This window comes from Trichosurus vulpecula, chromosome X (assembly GCF_011100635.1).
Source record: "Trichosurus vulpecula isolate mTriVul1 chromosome X, mTriVul1.pri, whole genome shotgun sequence".
NCBI classification, from domain to species: Eukaryota; Metazoa; Chordata; class Mammalia; order Diprotodontia; family Phalangeridae; genus Trichosurus; species Trichosurus vulpecula.
In genome coordinates, this window is record NC_050582.1 from 22,192,261 (window position 1) to 22,213,629 (window position 21,369).

The following is a 21,369-nucleotide window of genomic DNA, read 5'->3' on the forward strand; positions in this document are numbered from 1 at the left end:
GGTAAGAGGTCACCATTTGTTTTCTGTTGCCTCCTGGTTAGTGAAAAGTTTGAGAGAAAATTTAATATCATAAGCCATTTATCCATCGATTGTCTCCATGTGTCTAAGGTTTCTGGTACAAGGAGAACAAATTCACAGCTGTTTAAATGACTTCAGGCTGGAAAGAATTCTTTTGAGAGCAGTACAGAGAGAACAAACAATGCTCTGCTTGCTGGACTGGAGCCCAATGTGTCTGCTGGACATTCCCCAGAAATGGCCTCGGGACTTTTGCACAGGTGGCTGGTCGCCCCATCTGCTGGAATGCATCCCTTCTCTCCTCTGCCACTTGGGAGTCCTAGTTTCCTTCAAAGTACAGACCTGCTGCCATGTCTTACATGCAGTAATGACAGTCACAACTGATATTTATAGAGCACTACAAGATTTTACAAAGCACTTTACAAATAGTATCTCATTTGAGCCAAACAACAACCCTAGAAGGCAGGGAATGTTATTTTCCCCCATTTTACAGATGAAGAAACTGAGGTTGACAAGGGTTTAAGTGACTTGACTTGGGCCATATAGCTAGTAAGCAGTTATATGTAGTAGTAAGAAACAGAATTCATACTCAGGTCTTCTAGATTCCAATTCCAGCACTCTATCCATTGTGCCACCTAGCTAATTAATTTTGTTTCCTAGGAAGCTCTAAATATGAGTACCTGTAAAAGGGAAAAATCTAAGAGATACTTTCTTTGTGGATAGTACCTAGACCTTGGGGGAAGTGGTAGGTGGTCTGTGTTCAAATCCCCAAGTTCAAATGTGTCCTTGGGCTGCAGAGGAGCTATAAGGCAATGTCCAAACCCATACCTAGGCCTTTTGTTTTTGTGGTTGTTCAGTCATTTCAGTCATGTCCGACCTTTCATAACCCTGTTTGGGATTTTCTTGGCAAAGGTACTGGAGTGGTTTTCCATCTCCTTCTCTAGCTCACCTTACAGATGAGGAAACTGAGGCAAAGAGGGTGGAGTGACTTGCCCAGGGTCACAGAGCTAGTAAGTGCCTAAGGCTGGATTTGAACTCAGGAAGTTGAGTGTACCTGACTTCAGGCCCAGCACTTTATCCTGTGCCACATGGATACAAAAGGCATGTCAGGTTAACAATTAAATACCAAAATCAAGACAATTCCTCAATCTGTTTGTTAACACGGTGTCCATTGTTGACAATACTAGAAAACCCATTGAAGTCAGAGGATATGCTTTACAAAGATAACACTTTTGCTAATAGGAACTATTGGTAAAAAGCACATTCACTGTTTGTACAGACATGCCACCATGGCAGTGGTTCCTTAACACTCATTTTCCTCTTCAAAGATACCATTCCCGACCCTCTCAGTCAAGCATGCACTTTCATTTGTTTTCCCAGACTAGTGCAAGTTTCTTCCTCCATTAACACTCTCCTTCACAGAAATCCTCCTCCATAGATGCCCTTTTTCAAAGCCTCAGTCACTGCAGCATAGTAGTGAACCTGGGTCTCTGCAAGCTATGTTGGTGAAGCCTGGGCAGGCTTCAAGGAAGGGCTGGTGGTAGACATCAACATTGATCATGTCTATCATCTGCAGACCAGCCTAGCAAAGTATGAAGAAACATCACCAGGTTGACTGTGGGGTGATTCCTTTATTTCTGTCTATAGCACTTCATGAAGGCCTTCTATTAAGGTTTGCAGGGGTTTTGATCTTTGTGAGCAGAAGGAGTGGTCTCATTGATGAAATTACAAGTCCATGAAGTACTGACATACCAACAGATTTACTGATCCATCTAGTATCTCACCCAGGATCCCTTGGGACCAATGGCACGTGAACAATAAGACAGCAGACTGAGAGTTCAGGGTGCAGTCTGTGGCCAAGGTAGAGAGTAATGCTAACTGGTCCACGTGGGAACCAAACTTGTGACCTGGGACTCATTAGAACTATGTCCTAACCCAAAAAGTCATCTACCCTTAGGTAAGTTAAATACACACATATGTCTCAACCAAACTAAGAGACTGAGAGGAACAGGTCATGAGATAAATGTGATCAAGCCTAAAAAAAACCAAAAGACAAGGGGCTTAAATCCAGTTCTATGCTAGACCATTTACTATCACTTGTGAGGTTGGTGATTGTTAGCATATTGTGTCAAGAAAGTTGACAGGTCAGTGCCTCAGAATACCTCAAGACAATGGGCCTGAGCAGCTGGAGGGGCCGATGGGGAAACCCAGAGAGGGAAAAGGGGGACTTCAAAGAGGACTTCAAACTTACCAGTTAGAGACTGGCACCGCTTTGATTTCATTTGGTAACCACGATGAGCTAAGAATTCCGCAGCTTTCTAGAAAGAACAAAAAACACAAATGATTCTTCTCCCAAAGGTGGCATACAAATCGATTGATGCTTCTACTGCGTTCAAAACAAAGTTATAGTTCCCACCATTTTTTTAATTTCTCAAAGTTTCCTAGAAAGTATGAAATCCCAAGATACGATATTACTTTCCAAAAGACCTCAAAAAAGAACATTACATAAGTGTCGAGGAGCAAGGGTATGAAACCCTATTACTTATTCTTTGAAAGCAACTTTGAAGTATGATTGAACAGCAGTGATCTGGCGACCAGGCAGGAGCTAGAGTGAGAGAAGGAGAGCACCAGCTGAAAAAGAGCTTAACCAAGTTAAAGAGATCATCTGTTTGAAAGGAAGGCAGGGCATAAATGGAGGCACTCTGCCCTTCTGGCTTTCTAGGGGGCAGGGGGTGGGGGAAGGCTCAACTTCATCCTTTAATTTTCTTTTCTTGGCAAATTATTATATAAGGAAAAAGCCATAGCACAAAACTCTATGCAATATTTGGTAAGCATCGCCTATATAGGTCGATGATCATCATCATCATTATTTAACTTTTCTATAGCACTCTCCATTTTGCTCACCAATGAAATCAACACATCAGTGAACATTTACTAAGGGCCTCCTATCTGTCAAGCACTATGGTAAATGCTGTTGATACAAAGAAAAGCCAAAAAACACTCTCCTACTCTCAAGGAGCTCACAGTCTAATAAGGGAGGCAACATGCAAACAAATATATTCAGACAAGAAATAGATGGGATAAGTGAGAGTTAATCTCGGAGGGAAGGTACTAACATTAAAGAGAATCAGCAAAGGCTTCTTGCACAAGGTGGCATTTTAGCTGGGACTTGAAAAAAGACAGGAAGCAAAACTGAGGAAGGAGAGAATTTTGGGTGCTGGAGTCTCTTTGAGGAGGAACAGCCTGGGAGCCAGAGTCACTGGATCCCAGATCATGTGGAGGAGAGTGAGGTATGAGAAGAGTGGAAAGACAGGAGGGTACTAGGTCAGGAAGAGCTTTAAAAGCCAAACAGGATTTTCAATTTGATCCTGGAGACAAATGGGAGCCACTGATGTTGACTGAATGGGGGAAAGGCTACATGATCAGACCTGCACTTTTAGGAAGATCAGTGGAGCATGGACTAGGAGGGAGAGAGACTCAAGGGGAAATCAAATAGCCAGTCATTGCAGTAGTCTAGGTAGGAGGTAATGATGGCCTCTGCCAGGGTGCTGGCAGTGTCAGAAGAGAGAAGGGGGTATGTAGGAGACTTAGGAAGGTAGAAAGGTCAGGACTCGGCAAGTGATTGGATGGAGGCAGGGTGCGAGGGATCGAGAAGTTGAGGAGGACACCCGGGTTGTGAGTCTGAGTGACAGGGAGAATGGTGATGACCTCAACAGCAACAGGGATGTTAGAAAGAGGAGAGGAATTGAAGTGAGAGGATGAATTCCATTTTGTCGATGTTGAGTTTAAGATGTCTGCGAGATATCCGGGACAGGCAGTTGGCAATGGGAGACTAGAGGTCAGGAAGGAAGTTAGGGGTGGATGAACAGATTTAAGAATCATCTGCACAAAGATGATAATTGAATTCATGGAGGCTGATAAGATCAAGTGAAATAGCATTGAGGAAGGAGAGAAGAGGGCCCAGGGTTGAGCCTTGGGGAACACTCACTGTTAGTGGAAAGAGCCAGCAAAGACAACTGCGGAGCAGTTGGGGAACCAGAAGAGATCCACTTCCAAAAACTCAAGCAAAATTAATATCGAGGAGAAGAGGGTGATCGATAGCATGCAAGGCAGCAGAGAGGTCAAGGAGGAGGAAGACTGAGAAAAGACCACTGGATTTGTTAACTGAGAGATCATCAGTAACTTTGGAAAGAGTAGGTTCAGTGGAATAATGAGACCAGAAGCCAGAATTCAGGAGGTTTAAAATAGAATGAGAGGCGGGGAAGTGGAGGTAATGACTAAAGACAGCCTTCTCAAGGAGTTTAGCCAGGAAATGGAGGAGATGTAGGACAATAACTAGCAGCGGCAGACGGTTCAAATGAGAGGTTTTTGAGGTAGCGCACAAGTACGATCCACCCTATTTCACAGATGAGAGAACATGGTGCCAATATGGGAAAGTGACTAGATGAGTACATGGATACTGTCAAACCCAGGTCTTTTCATTCTCGAATCCCTGAAACAGTCACGCCAAGAAAAGCCCTACAGAAGGACCCCTCTCCTCTCAATCCCTGCCACCATAACTAGAAGTCCATATTCAGAGCACCAAGATTTTTTCCAGTCAGAAGGGTTGAAGCCAGAAACCTGACATCCTGAGATTCCCATATATATAAGGGTGTTAGAGAGAACCACTCAGAGGTAGCTTGCTCTGGGAGTTAATGAATTCCCATCAATTTTCCAAGCTTTTACTAAATGTTTAGTGTGTGCAAAGTACCTTTCTAAGTCCTAGAGATACAAGAATGCAACAGACCCTCCCCTCGATGAGCTGATAGTCCAATGATTCTATCTATTTGAACATCCTCAATGCTGCATGACAGCAATGACAGGCAGAGTATGGTTAAGGGACAAAACAGCAAACATCTATTTTCTAATCATGGTCTGAAGGTAGGAAAAAAGCAATGCCAGAAACCACATCTATAGGAATCAGTGAATAGACGTGGGCCAGAGACAGATCTCAACACAAACCAAACTCAGCATCATTTTGGCTAGTGCCACAACACTGAATATGGCCCTAACATTCTGCTCACAGCCAGCAAGCAGGTATATCAGCACCAAAGAAGGTGCTGGAGGGATTGACCCAAGCAATGTTTCTGGGATTCTCTTCTACTCTCATGAGAAAATGGTGCTACACAGTTGAAGAAAGAGACAACATGAGAAAATTTCATCTTCAAAGAGGATGGTTCTTATGAGTCAAGGCAGGGCAAAGGGCAAATATGACATGTGGTTTAGCATCTTTTCTTGCCCCAGAAAGTGTGAATATATCTCACTCACAAAGAATTCCCTAAAAGTGAATCAAGGAACAAAGAATTTCCATAATGGGCAGGTACCTCACCCCCACTCACCTGAAATAAAGTCACAAGCCCAAAATAAAGAAGAGCTCCCAATGACGCCAAGGATGTTTACACGACCACCAAATGAAGCGACCATGTGATACTGTTTGATCAAGTCCCAACAGGTTTACTGACATCAAGGCAATAGCCCCTCACCTGGTCATCTCCAGAAACTACCCTGGCTAGAACATCTAGATGGGACAGTAATTAAGTCATTGTGGGTAATCAACATATGTTAATTTAATTCCAAAACTCCTCAGAGAGATTTTTATAGGATCATAGATTCTCCAAGTTAGAAGGGATCTTGGAATCCATCTAGCAGAACTCCTCCTTGAATAAGAATCCCCTCTACAGTAAACCCAACAAGTGGTTGGTCAGCTTTTTACTGAGGACCTCCAGAGAGCAGAAGCTCATTCCCTTCTAGTATAGCCCATTCCACAGATGGAAAGTCTGACCAAAGCTAAATCTGTCTCCCTGCACCTTCTCCTCACTGCCCTTGTGTCTGCCCTCAGTGACCAAGTGGAACAAGGCTAATCCTCTTTCACATGAAAGCCCTTCAAATATTTGAAATGGAACTTTCCCTTGGCCATTTCAGCTTGGCAGGGGTCTCCAGGCTGATTTTTGTTGGGCTAATAGCTTTTTATAGAAATCAATTAGCAAGACGTTTTCTTGACCATATGTTGGAGAGGCCCCATGAATGCTCTCAGAGCAGGACAAGAGCAAGGCACACTTGCCTCTTAAGATTGATGTCTCCATCTTAGATATCTCTTAGTGAATATCTCTGGCTCTTCTACTCCAACCCTGAACACAGCTTTCTGGGAAAATGGTTCCAGCTCCACTGGGCCCCAGATCCTGGTTCCCCACAATCCTGACTGAAGATCTACCAGTACTCAGAGAGCACTGGGTTCCTCTGTGTAATGCTATCAGTGCCCAAGAAGTAATGAGACCAACCTTCTTGTAAACTCAACATGTCTTTTTAGAGTTTGAGAATCCAGAAGGCACTCGATTCCATTCCATTCAATAAGCATTTATGTCTTTATTACTTTGAGCAAGGTATGTGAAGGACTAGAGCAGAGCAGAGGAATTTGCTTTGTCCTGCCCTCCCCTGTCTATGTTCTATATTACCTCTTCTCCATTTCAACACTGCGAGTCCCAGTGTGTGATAAGGTATCACAAAAGGCTGCATTAGGAGAAACAGAGTGCCTAGAAGTGAGGTAGCAATAGAGCCCTTTGTCAGGCCAAGGCTCAGATACCATGATCAGCTCTAGGCACCACATTTTAGGGAGCATGTGGACAAAGTGGAGCATTCCAGAGAAGGAACACTGGGAAAGAGAGAGGGCTCTCCTGCATGAGGAGTGGTGGAAAGAGCTGGGGATGTTTAACGTGGAGAAGACTTAGGAGGGGCATGACAACTGCTATCAAGCATCTGAACAGCTGGCATAAGAGAGAGGGATTAGCCTTGTTCTTTCTGTCCAGCCTCTGATTGCAGACCCATGAACAGTGGGGATATGCTACAAAGAGCCATTTTTAGATTGGGTACAAGAAAGAACTTCCTAACAAGGAAAGTGATCCAGCACTGTCTCTGGACTCATGGCTCTGCCCTATTTGCAGTTTTCGTGCAGAAGGCTAGAGGATCACTTGATGGAGCCATTATTTAAAAAGGAAGAGTGGACTAGGGGACAGGGTACTGGACCTGGGGGCGAGGGAGGCTTGGGTTCAAACATGGCTCTGCCTTAGCTGTGTGAGCACAGTACAATAAGGGAGAGGAATAACTGGAGTGGCTACCTCACAAGGCCGTGTGAAAAGCAAATGCAACACATTCAATTGTGTATACACAGTATTTCCAAACCTTAATGTGTATAATGTAAATGTCGGGGGCGGAGCCAAGATGGCGGCTGGTAAGCAGGAACTAGTGTGAGCTCTGTACAGAGTCCCTCCAAAAACCTATAAAAAATGGCTCTGAACCAATTCTAGAATGGCAGAACCCACAAAACAGCAGAGGGAAGCAGGGCTCCAGCCCAGGACAGCCTGGATGGTCTCTGGGTGAGGTCTATCCCACACGGAGCTGGGAGCTGGGAGCTGGGAACGGAGTGGAGCAGAACCCAGCCTGAATGGCGTGGACCATCCAGACCAGAAGCCAGGCAGAGGGGGCCCTAGTGCCCTGAATTAGTGAGCTGCGGCAGTTACCAGACTCCTTAAACCCACAAACACCAAAGACTTCGGAGAAGGTTAGTGGGAAAAGCTGTGGGAGTAGAAGGAGTTCGCGGTTCGGCTTCCAGCCCTGGGGGCAGCGGAGGTGGGGCAGCTACAGCTATTGTTACTTCCGGCTCCAGGCCCACCTGGTGGGAGGAATTAAGTGGCGGATCAGAGCAGGAGTGTTCAGCCTGTTGAAGATCTAAGCCCAGTCCAGGTTGGAGGTTGGGGAAGGAGCAGTGCTGGTGTGGCAGAGCTGGCACCTCCCCCCCAAACGTGGAACATAGAACTCTGTAGTCTACAAGCAGTCATACTCCACTGAAAAACTCAAAGGTCAAGTTAGTTGGTTAGGAATATGGCCAGGCAGCGAAAACGCACCGAGAGTCAGTCTCAGACTTTGCATTCTTTCTTTGCTGACAAAGAAGACCAAAACATACAGCCTAAAGAAGTCAATAAAGTGCAAGAGCCTACACCAACAGCCTCCAAGAAAAACATGAACTGGTCCCAGGCCATGGAAGAGCTCAAAAAGGATTTGGAAAAGCAACTTAGAGAAGTAGAGGAAAAATTGGGAAGAGAAATGAGAAGGATGCGAGAAAACCATGAAAAACAAGTCAATGACTTGCTAAAGGAGACCCCAAAAAATACTGAAAAATACACTGAAGAAAACAACACCTTAAAAAGCAGACTAAATCAAATGGCAAAAGAGCTCCAAAAAGCCAATGAGGAGAAGAATGCCTTGAAAGGCAGAATTAGCCAAATGGAAAAGGAGGTCCAAAAGACTACTGAAGAAAATACTACTTTAAAAATTAGATTGGAGCAAGTGGAAGCTAGTGATTTTATGAGAAATCAAGATACTATAAAACAGAACCAAAGGAATGAAAAAATGGAAGATAATGTGAAATATCTCATTGGAAAAACCACTGACCTGGAAAATAGATCCAGGAGAGATAATTTAAAAATTATTGGACTACCTGAAAGCCATGATCAAAAAAAGAGCCTAGATATCATCTTTCAAGAAATTATCAAGGAGAACTGCCCTGATATTCTAGAGCCACAGGGCAAAATAGAAATTGAAAGAATCCATCGATTGCCTCCTCAAATAGATCCCAAAAAGAAATCTCCCAGGAATATTGTCTCCAAATTCCAGAGCTCCCAGATCAAGGAGAAAATACTGCAAGCAGCCAGAAAGAAACAATTTGAGTATTGTGGAAACCCAATCAGAATAACCCAAGATCTGGCAGCCTCTACATTAAGAGATCGAAGGGCTTGGAATATGATATTCCGGAGGCCAATGGAGCTAGGATTAAAACCTAGAATCACCTACCCAGCAAAACTGAGTATCATGCTCCAAGGCAAAATATGGATTTTCAATAAAATAGAGGAATTTCAAGCTTTCTCAGTGAAAAGACCAGAACTGAATAGAAAATTTGACTTTCAAACACAAGAATCAAGAGAAGCATGAAAAAGTAATCAAGAAAAAGAACAAGAAAAAGAAATTGCAAGAGACTTACTAAAGTTGAACTGTTTTGTTGACATTCCTACATGGAAAGATGATGTGTATGATTCATGAGACCTCAGTATTAGGGTAGCTGAAGGGAATATGCATACATATATGTTTATGTATATATATATATGGGTGAATGTGTATGTATGTATATATCTATGTGTGTATGTATATATATATATATATATATATATATATAGAGAGAGAGAGAGAGAGAGAGAGAGAGAGAGAAAGAGAGAGGGAGAGAAGGAGAGAGCAGACACAGGGTGAGTTGAAGATGAAGGGAAGATATCTAAAAGAAATAAAATCAAATTAAGGGATGAGAGAAGAACATACTGAGAGAGGGAGATAAGGAGAGATAGAATGGGATGGATTATCTCCCATAAAGGTGGCAAGAGGAAGCAGTTCTGTGGGAGGAGGGGAGAGGGCGGATGAGGGGGGAATGAGTGAACATTGCTCTCATCAGATTTGGCTTAAGGAGGGAATACCATACATACCCAATGGGGAATCTTACCCCACAGGAAAGAAGAGGGAAGAAGATAAAAAAATGGGGGGGGATGATGGAGGGGAGGGCAGATGGGGGTAGAGGTAGTCAAAAACAAACACTTTCAAAAGGGGACAGGGTCAAGGGAGAAAATTCAATAAAGGGGGATGAGTTGGGAAGGAGCAAAATATAGTTAGTCTTTCACAACATGAGTATTGTGGAAGGGTTATACATAATGATACACATGTGGCCTATGTTGAATTGCTTGACTTCTTAGGGAGGGTGGGTGGGAAGGGAAGAGGGGAGAGAATTTGGAACTCAAAGTTTTAAAAACAGATGTTCAAAAACAAACAAAAATGTTTTTGCATGCAACAAGAAAATAAGATACACAAGCAATGGGGCGTAAAAATTTATCTTGCCCTACAAGAAAGGAAGGGAAAAGGGGATGGGAGGGGAGTGGGGTGACAGAGGGGAGCGCTGACTGGGGAACAGGGCAACCAGAATATACACCATCTTGGAGTAGGGGGGAGGGTAGAAATGGGGAGAAAATTTGTAATCCAAACTCTTGTGAAAATCAATGCTGAAAACTAAATATGTTAAATAAATTTTAAAATATCCCTGAAAAAAAATAAAAATAAAAAATAATGTAAATGTCACAGCCATTATTAGAGGATATTCTCAGTCAGCTATAGACTGAATTCAAAGGTCCCTTCCAATCTTGGGATTCTGTGAAGCCCCTGAAGTCCTGAGGGTCTCCGCTTGTTCATCCATAAACTACCACAGTTGGACCAGAAGATGATCACTAAGGTCCCGACGGTGGCCACTCGTCAGCTACTGCATCCTGTAGACTTCTCGTAGACATGGGTTGGACTAGAAGATGATCACTAAGGTCCCTCTGGCAGCTACTCATCAGCTACAACATCCTATAGACTCCTCGTAGACATGGGCTGGACTAGAAGGCCTCTGAAGTCCCATCCAGCTTTCAAACTTCTGTGATTGTGTGAGTGATTCACAGATGGACCAACTGCAGCAAAACTCTACCAATGTTATTTTCAACAACTCATTCACTTAATATATATGTATATATTAGGGGGCACATAGTAGTTACAAGTCATCAGTCTAGACACTGCAAGGAATACAAAGAAAAAAATGACCTGGGTCCTGCCCTCCCATGGTTCCCAATTTATTAGGAGAGATGATGAGACATGAGACAGGTACATAAATGACTATAACATAAGGCAGGCCATGACTACAATAGTCTGGTGCTCTGGTCATTCAGAGACACAACCCAGTTTTGATATATGCAGAATGGGCCTTCTCAAAAACGTACACATAGGCATCATACATGAACATGCACATACACCAAATAAAATTCCCATCAATGTACCGCTATCAGCACATATGAGCACTGTGGATGGAGCCATAGCTCCCTGATAAGCATGTCTGCAACAGCCCAATTGCCCTAAATGGGCTCAACAAATGTTGTATAGTCCACACAAGTTCACTGCACCACCATTTCTCATCTAGCATGTGGTCTGATATCAAGATACACAATCCAGCCAGAGCCAGGTGTCCGTGCCTCAGGCTAATCTGCAGTCAGTAACTTTCGAGTGCCTTTCAACAAAGAACATTAAGATTGAACATAATTAGCATTCCCTCCATCAGTCGCCCCAACAGCTGCCACAGTGCGTCATTTCTATTCACTCTTTGGTATGTAACACACAAAACTACCCAAGCAAGGGAACCAAAAATCACTGCTCCATTTCTAAACCATGCCAAAGGCAAGAATGGGGCCTCTTCCATAGGCTGAGGGAGTCCTGGGAGCAAATGTGAGTTAATAATATAGCAGTACCTACTGAATCTGATTAAGAATGGGTAGGGGGAAGGGAGGCCACAGCAGAGCAAGGGAGAATGAAGGCAAGAGATATTGAATAAATAGAAAACTGAGAAATAACTAGTACATATATAAGATAAAGAACTGGAAGATGCGACTATAAATATTGGTTAAATTAGTAAATCTGATGTCATTAATAGTGTAGTAGAGCACTGAACTTGGACAGAGGACTTGGGTTCAAATCCAGGCTCTGTTATATATGACCTTGGACATATCCCTTCATGTTTCTGAGCCTCGATTTCTTTCTTGATAAAATGAGGAAGCTGTAGTTAATGACCTCTAGGGTCTTTTTCAATTTTAAATTGAGTCATTAAGTCAAGTTAATAAGCATTGATTAAATGCCTACTATGTGCCAGGAACCTTGCTAAAAGCTGGACATGCAAACAAAGGTAAGAACAGTTCTTACCATCAAGGAGCATAAATTCTAAGACAACATAAAGATACCTAGATACATACAAGATCTACGCAAAGTTGATGGATGATAATCTCAAAGGGAAGGTACTACTAGCAGCTGAGGGTTCTGGGAAAAAAACTTCTTAAAGAAGGCAGCATTTGGGCTGAGTCTTGAAGGAAGTAGGGAAAACTAGGAGGTGGAGGTGAAGATGATAAGCATTCCAGGTAGGAGGGCCAGCCAATAGCACAGAGAAAGGAAATAGAGTGTCACATACAAGGAATAGCAAGTTGGCCCATGAAGCTGGATCCTAGAGTGCATGGAGAGAAGTAAATACAAGACTGGCAAGTTAGGAAGGGGACACTAAAGGAGAAACTTTAAATGCCAGAGGACTGTGAATAAGGAGCCACTGGAGTTTACTGACTAGGGGAAAGAGCAGGAGGACACGGTCAGATCAACATGTGGCATCTACACTGATGATAACTAGAGTGAGGAGGCAGGGAGACTGAAGCCTGTTACATTAGCAAAGGCAAGACATGAGACAAGCCTGTGCCAGGGTGACGGATGTAAGTGGAGAGAAGAGGACACAAACAAGGGATGCTGGGAAGGTGAAAACAGAGAAAGCAACAGAATGGACATGTGAGGTGAGTGGGAGTGAGGAGTCAAGGATGGTATTAGGTTGGAAGCCTGGGTGTCTGGGAATATGGCGGCACCTTCAATGGTGATAGGGAATATAGGAAAACAGGAGCACTGGTAGTGAGAGAGAACGAGTTCAGTTTTGAACATGTTTGCTTTAAGATGCATATGGGGCATCCAGCTGAAAATACTGAAAATCCAGTTGGTGATGCAAGACTGGAGGTCAGGAGGGAGGTTAGGGCTGGATAAATAGAGCTGAGAATCGTCAGCACAGAGATGATAATGGAACTCCTTAGAGTTGATGAGATCACCACATGAGAGGCCTACGTAAGGCTGTAGCTCTGGAAAGAGACTAGCAAAGCAAAATGGTGTGGTGGTGAGAATGATGGATTTGGAATCAGCAGAGATCTGCTGCCTCTGACACTCACTGTGGTTCAGTGACCATAGACAAGTCACTTAATCTCCCTAAGTCTCAATTTACCCAGCTGTAAAAATGGGGATAATAACAGGTATTGCCTATTTCTGTGAGGAGCAAATGAGATAATGTATATAAAGCATTTGGTAAACCTTAAAGTGCCCTGTAAATGCCAATTATTGCTCCTGAGTGCTCTATGTCGACTAGAGCAGTTATATAACACCAATCGCCAAGGCATCCAAGAAGATGTGGGCTGAAATAAGACTCTGCCCCGAATTCAAGGTGAACGAGACAAGAATGGCTGGGCCACTTATACTCAAAATAAATGGAGAGGAGTACGTGGAGAATTCTACATTCAGCCTATGCTAAGTGGTGGTGAGAAATAAAACCACCATATGAATTTCAACAGACTTGAAATTTTTTAAAATTTTCTTTAATAACAATGAATTTATCAATTAGTGTTTCAAGAAATTAAGAAATAGAAAGGTAGAAATTTTTAGTGGAGTGGATACTTCTGGTCACTTCATTCATCTTTCTTTCTCTCCTAAACTACTCAGCCCCAGCCAGCTAAAAGTCTGTGTTTTCTTATATAAAGGAAGGAGGACTAGAAGAGAATGAAAAAAGGGATGGGTCAGCTGCATAGGGGAAGAACACTGGTGATGTTTGCAGAGAATACTGGATTGGGGATTGTCAGTACGAGTAGGAGTATGACAGCCTGCTTCCCTATTACTTCCACACACTCGTGTCTCCCCCACCCTCAAAAACTTCTCACTTGCTCCATCCGTCCATCCTCTCTAGCCTCTCCTCCCTTTCACAATAACACTCCATCCATCCATCTGTCCATCCATCCGCCCATCCGTCTGTCCATCCATCCGTCTGTCTGTCCGTCTGTCCATCCATCCTCTCTAGCCTCTCCTCTTTCACGATAAGACTCCATCCATCCATCCATCCTCTTTAGCCTCTCGTCTTTCACAATAACACTCCATCCATCCATATGTCCGTCCATCCACCCATCTGTCTGTCCGTCCATCTCTCCATCTGTCTGTCCATCCATCCGTCCATCCATCCATCCTCTCTAGCCTCTCCTCTTTCACAATAAGACTCCATCTATCCGTCCATCCATCCATCCATCCATCCATCCTCTCTAGCCTTTCCTCTTTCACAATAAGACTCCATCCATCTGTCCATCTAGCCATCCATCCTTTCTAGCCTCTCCTCTCTTTTACTTCTTTTCCTCTCACTCTTCCCTTAACTCTTTGCAATCTGACTTCCTACCTCATCATTCAACCAAAACTGCTCTAAAATTATGAAGGGCTCTTAATGGGCAGATCTGATGGACAGCCTTTTCTCAGTCCTCATCCTTCTTGACCTCTCTACAGCCTTCCACCCTGCTGATGGCCCTCTTCTCCTGGATATTTTCTCTTCTCCAGATTTTCCTGACACTGCTCTCTCCTTGTTCTCTTCCTACCTGTATCAGTGTCAGTCTCCTGTGTCCTATATATCTTTGCCTTCCAACCTGCCTGTCTTCCAAATGTCTCTACTACTGTTGAGGGCATCATGATCCTTGTCATCATGACTCCTCCCTCTGAACACCTGCAACCGACCTGCTACCAAGTCCTGGACCTTTGTAACATCTCTTGGATACACTCCCTCCCCGGTGCAGGCCCTTGTCACCTCATGCCCAGATCACTGCCACAGATGCTAGGGGCTCTGGCAGCCTCAGGCCTCTCCCCATTCCAGTTCATCCTTGACTCAGCTGGCAAACTCATCTTTGTAAAGTGCAGGGTTGACTATGTTAACTTAACAAACTATACTGGCTCCCTACTGCCTCCAGAATCATTGACCACATCCTCCCTTTGGCTTTTAAAGCCCTTCGTGACCTGGCCCCTTCCTATCTTTTCCATTTTCTTACTCCCCTGTATGCTCTCTCCCATTCAACTACATGGCCTCCTGCTAGTCCTTGCAGAGACTCCCATCTCTTGACTCTGTGCCTTTCCTCTAGCTGTGCCCCCTGCCTGGAATGCCCTCCTTCCTCATCTCTCCCTCCCATCGTCTCTGGCTTCTTTCAAGTCCAAGCTCAAATCCTCCCTTCTGCAATCCCATCTTTCCTGATTCCCCTTAATGCCAATGCCTTCCCTCTGCTGATTATCACCACATTATCCTGTCTAGAGCATCAACATAATTGTTCATATGTTGTCTCCTCTGTTAAACTGTGAGCTTGAGAACAGGGATTGTTTTTGCTTTTCTTTGTATTTTTAGGGTTTAGCATAGTACCTGGCACATAGCAGGTGCTTAATCAATGCTTTCTTGTTAACTTGACTTGGCAGGGACACTCAGAGACATGGGATGTTTATTGAGGGGCATGGCAGGGGAGGGAAGAGGAGAGAATTGACTAGAACAGATTTATCTTCAATAAAAACATATACGAGCTTCACTAGGAGTTTTCAGAGGAAATCACAGAACCAGACCTGAAAGTGGTTTTAGACACTGCCTAGTTCCCCTTCTAATCATTGGCAGAACACTGTAAAAACTGACTAAGGATGTGTGCCATCCCAAAGTGGACTGAGCTGCACTGGAAGGCAGTGGGATGGCTTCTCCTTTGGTGGAAGGTCAAAGGCTGGTTGGGCATTTTCTGCCCCACACTAGACATCACAGCTCCTGGATATGGAAGGCACTTAAGAAATGTGGTGATTGAATGGATGACTGGATGAGAGAATTAGGAGAAAGGAAAAGAAAACCAACTGTTCTAATACCTTCCATATCGGATCTATTAACTGCGCAGTGCCTTTATTAAAGTCACAGCAGGGTTTTTACCCCACAAGCATTTTTTCTTTAAAAGATTGCTAGTTTTCCTGAAAATTAACTCTCCTAGGCTAATTAAAATGGTGATAATTCCTAATTTTTCTCTTTGTGAACATGTCACTGAGGCATTTCCACTTTAACATTACTTAGAAGTCCGGGTGTTCAGATATGCCAAAGTTCAAGGGCACAAAATCACCAAATCCCTCCTAAGACCCTGGAAATTAAGGCTTGCCTGATCTTGACCCTTGGAGAATATTTACCAGAAGCATACTCCATGAAATCACATTCTAAGCCTCAAAAAAACACCTTCCCTAGAACACACATACACACACACACACACACACACACACACACACACACACACACTCTCACTCACTTTGGGTCTGGGATGGCTGGAATAGTGATCCTGCCAGCAAAGACCCTAGTATTCTCTGCTCCCATCATTGGGTTGGAAGGGCTGCTCTTCAGGAATTGTCATTTGTCACTTGTGAATCGAATTCTAATGGTTCCATCTGGTGGTAAAAACCAGAACAGAGCTCTGCCTGGTCTCTGTGATGTCTCAAATTCAACCTTATGTGAGCAACAGAAAGTGAGCCCCCTCACTCTTACTGAAGCAGCTGAAAGTTCTGGGGCATATCCTTCCCACCCCCCATCCCACCCCCAGCAGAACAGAAGTGCTTGGAGGCCAAGAACCATCTTCTCTTTTTGTCATTGTATCCCCCATGCCTAGCACTTAGGCACCGTGGGCCTGACACACAGTAAGTACTCCCTAGGATTGCCATTTGATGGGAATTTTCTTCATAGGCCCCCTCTGACAAACATTTTGAGGCTGCCTCGGGCTGTACCCTGTATCCAATCATTCTAACACAGGCCTCAGCTCCTTTCTCTGTTTCAAGGAGGATATAAATCCTAACCCTCATCAAGGCATAATTCATTTCTCTATTCTTAACCAAAAAATTTTAGTTGATTTTAATTTTGGTTTCTCTAGCAAAGAAAGGAGAGAGCCGGGCTGGCTACAGGCACTAGAGCAGATCCAACTGGGAAAACCTCTAGAAAAAGGTTTCTTTGTTATTGATGGTCCATAGCAACCTTGGTCAAACTTAATTATCTCAATAGCAAAAGAAAGCTATACACTTTGTTATGCTCTCATTGATCTCTTATTGTTTGGTCTGTGGGCAGAAGGTCTTGAGCTGGAAGGGATCTTGGAGATCAGCTAGTACAAGCCCTTCTTCTTCCAGATGAGGCCTAGACTGAGGGAAGTGACTTGTCCAAGGTCATGCCATTAGTAAGAGGGAGAGAGATGAGAGCTGAACTTGGATCCTCCAACTCCAAGTCTAGTTCTATCTCCCTGCCTTCCAATCTGGAGCTGTTGTTGTAACACACACCTTCTTCATTCCCACACATTTTTATAACAGGTTACACAAGTCTACAGTGGAAAGAGTCAGAGAACTTTGGTTCAAATCATAGCTCTGCTACTTACTACTTTTCTTACTACTTACTCATTTACTACTACTCACTACTTACTTATTTACTACTACTTACTACTGGCCTTGGGCAAGTCACTTAACCCCTCTGGGTCTCAGTTTCCCAAGGCATATATATATAGAAGGGTGATCCAAAGAACTAGATCAGGTTGAGGAAGCCAAGTTTTGCTTGGGACTCTGTTTTCCCTGGGGAGGGTGTGGACACAGCCACTGATGTCGTCTGTTGAATGGACTGATGGACATCTACTGGGATATCCTTGGGATAGCACCTAAGGCTGAGTAACGGAGTCTCAGGAATTGGACGTAACTAGGCTGGCTCAGGCTCTTGTGGATGGGTAAGGGTTAGGTAGTCAACTGGTTTTTAGGGTCAGTTGCAGAGTGAGGCCTTTTCATCTTTTGGGATGAATCCCAAGAGAGAGGGCCAAGTGCAGAGCACAAAGCAGAGTGCCAACTGCTGGGGGGGATGGGGCACTGAGCACCTTCATGACCTCTCCCAGCTGCTAATGGCTGCCTCAGGACAGAGGCCAAGGCACATTACATTTGCACTAAACTCTCACCCACTAGATTAAAAGGAAAAGAGAGTTCTTGGCCCACCTATGGAGAGGCATGCCTGACAGATGGCAGTATGAGACTGGGGTCCATTTGGTTGAGATGGAAGTTCTCAAATTCTAACCCTCAGGAAGAAAGCTTTCCCCCAAGGGATCCAAAATGGCTCTCAGTTCTCCTGGCCTTGTCTGTCTGTGCTCAACTCTCCTTCTAAATGTCTCCAAAAGTGCAAATAGCCAACTCTGCAAGTGATGCCCTTTTCTGTCAGTCTAGTGCAAAGGGGAAGGACCAATCTTCAATAGGCCAAACTAAGGTCATCATTCCTAGTCACTGAGATTCCATCACTTCTCCCCTAGGGCAATGAGAAACCAAAAACCAAAAACATGTAGCATCATAGGAACATGGGGTGGAGGAAAGGGAGTGGAGATCATCCATTTTCCCATTACTATTTTTAGGCTTCCTTCTACAATATGCTCTAGGTCCAAAACAAGCCACTTGTCCCTTTCATCAAGAGAAACTGATCTTCCAAATCCCATCTGCCAACTTCACATTTCTATGAAACCTCCAAATGATTCACATCCTAAAGGAAGAGGCTTCTGGGCACAAGCCAAAGTAATTCTAATGAAGATGAGTATCACCATAAGCTTAGAGGAACTGGGTCTGGACTGCCCCAGCACTGGAAAACCTCCACTGGGCAGCTGTCACTCTATCCTTCTCTACTGCCAGCACATACACAAACACACACACACGCACACCATGAACACACAATATATACACCACACAATATATTTCATATAGATACACACATGCATACATACCACACATATATACAATAGTGCACACATATACCACAGACACATTCACCCACTGCACACATACACATATCCATCACACATACATACCACATACTACAAACATATACATGCACACACGTGCATAATACATACCACATGTGCACACATACACACACACAAACAGTCCCACAGCTGCACACATGAATATGCACCATACACATGTATATACTTGTGTAGTATGTGCACATATACGAACACGTATGCATAGACACATGTACACATACACCCCTACCTCAGTGGCTAATACCACAGCAACAAAGCAGTGCTCATGGGGGCAAGGAGGTCCTCTCCTCACTCCTCCCCTCCAAGTTGGCAGCTTCAGGAGCACCATTTGAGAAAGTGAGGTGCTTAGCCTAGATGTCCCCTACCTGCCTGCAGAAGATAATCCTTCTGCCCGAAGACAAGGAATTGATATGTCCTCTGTTAAAGAAATGAATCTAGCTTTGTTGGAGGAAGACTGTTAAGGGCTAGTCCTTTAGGAGGGCTGTAGTTTCAGAAGTACAGATCCACAAGGTAAAAACTGAAAAGAGTGGTCCCACGCTAGTGTGAGGGCCCTGGTGGCTGGGGAAGTGGACCAGAGAAGGCACTGAGCCAGGCACACAGATCCTGAAAGAGCAGGAACAGACTGAGGCCTGAATCAGGATTTGTAAGGCCTATGTTGGGATCCTCATTCCGCTACCTGCTAGCTGTGTGAGCACAGAATGTACCCAACATACTCAGGCCTTGGTCCATAGGCCGAGAAGCACTGCTCTCCTTGAAGGAGGGTTCAAATCCTGGCTTTCATGAAGGTCTAGTTCAGATGTCCTGCCTTAACCTTTTGTTGACGTTATTTTTGGTTTTTCTAGCAAAGAAGAGACATCTGGGTTGGCTCCAGGTCTCTGGGCCTCAACTATCCCCTATGTAAAATTCCATGGTTATACGAGATGATCCCTAAGATCCTGTCTGCCCCTCAATGCCCTGTGATACATCCCTCCTGCTCCAAAGGTCCTCCTTTCCACCTCCTGAAGAAAGTCGAACCTCTTTTGCCAGGCAGCCTAACTCCCCTAACTTTCCATGTTGCTGTTCCCAGTAGACATATGCTTCATTCAAACTGTGCTACTCTGTCCAAGGGTAGCTAGGTGGCACAGTGGATAAAGTGCCAGACCCAGAGTCTTCCTGACTTCCAAGCTGGCCTCAGACACTTCTTAGCTGTGTAACCTTGGGCAAGTCACTTAACTCTGTGTGCCTCAGTTTCCTCATCTGTAAAATGAGCTGTAGAAGGAAATGGCAAAGCACTCCGGTATCTGTGCCAAGGAAAGCCCAAAATGGGGTCACAAAGAGTTGGAAATGACTGAAACAACCCAACAACAACAACTCTCTGCCTAAAGAGTGTGCCCACGCTTTCCCTCCTTGATTCATGCCTTTACTCACACTGTTCCAAATGTCTGCAGTGACCTCCCTTCCTTTCTCTGCCTGCTGAATTCCCACATGCCCTTTAGAACCCAAATCAAATTCTATCTCCCTGAGGAAGCCTGGTCTGTGATGGTATCACATAGTGTTGAGCAGCAGCAGCATTCTTAGCTTTAGGGTCTAATCCCACCTAGACAGTGAACTTCAGGGAGTAGGGCCGTGTCATACATTCTGGGCTGTCCCCGAGCACAGAGTTCTGTGTTCACAGGGGAAGTGCCTAATGAACGCTTACTGAATGAGTGTAATGGTCCAGGCCTGACTCAGGCCAGTCCCCTTGGAGTTTAGGTTTGAAACTGGAATTAAATGAGACACTTGTAATCTCTCTAACAGTTAACAAAAGATTCCCTTAGCCACAGTAGGGGAAGAATACTGCTCTCACCACAATGAGGAATGAATGAATGAAAATGAACCAACTAATATTTCAGTGAGTTAAGAAGCATCTTAGCATACTGGGGAGAGTTCTGGCTGTCTTGGGAGTCCATCCAGAGGCCTCCATTCAAATCCTATCTCCAACACTGTGGGCCCTGAGGTCAGTTTCTTAGCCTCTCAAAATCTCAGTTTCTCATTATGTACCTTTTGGTTTTTCATATTTAAATGTCTCCCTTTGTTTCTTTTTCACAGTGGCACTTAAGAAAGTATTGTTTTAAACTTTCAAGCATTTTAGAAATGGAAGCTGTTACTATTATTTGAATTATTATATTGATGGTAGCACGGATGGAAAGCTAGTGTTAAGATCCAGGAAGACCTGGGTTCATGTCCCACCTCTGACAGATCCAGACTGTGTGACCCCAGGCAAGTCACTTAACCTCTCTGTGCCTCAGCTTCCTTACCTGTGAAATGGAGATAATAGCCCCTACTTTCCAGGATTGTTTTAAGAATTAAATGAGATGTAAATTGTAAAGTACTTAGCACAGTGCCTGGCACATGGTAAGCCTTATATGAATGTTTAGCTATCATATTATTATTATTATTATTGCTATGAAGGAAAGGCCACCAGCCTAACCATGGTTCAAATATCAAGCGATTTTATGAGAATCTTCAAGTTTCATAGACTATTTGGACAAAGAGCCCTAGGTTTGCAATCAGAAGAGCAGTGTTCAAATTCTGTCTCTGCCTCTTATAACAGGAGTGACCTTGGACTTGCCTTCTCTGGGCCTAGTTTCCCCCTCTGTAAAATGCGAGCTAAATAAATGCTAAATGATATAAAAGTGCCAGGGTTGGGGGGAAGGGGGGTAGAGAAGACAAACAATCTCTCTGCTCCGTAAGAAACCATGGCCCTCAAGGTCCCTTTCAGCTCTTTATCAATGATCCTGCAGCCTGAGAAGTCATTGAGGAA

The 21,369-nt window shown here is 44.1% G+C and overlaps 1 protein-coding gene across 1 annotated transcript in view; it reads right to left on the minus strand.

Moving 5' to 3' along the window:
- LOC118832468 (sodium/hydrogen exchanger 2-like) overlaps positions 1-21,369 on the minus strand; it is a 110,590-nt gene that overhangs the window by 5,252 nt on the left and 83,969 nt on the right. Inside the window, exon 11 of the mRNA XM_036739780.1 lies at positions 2,267-2,333. Coding sequence (XP_036595675.1) covers positions 2,267-2,333 — 67 coding nt within the window. The remainder of the gene's footprint in view (positions 1-2,266; positions 2,334-21,369) is intronic.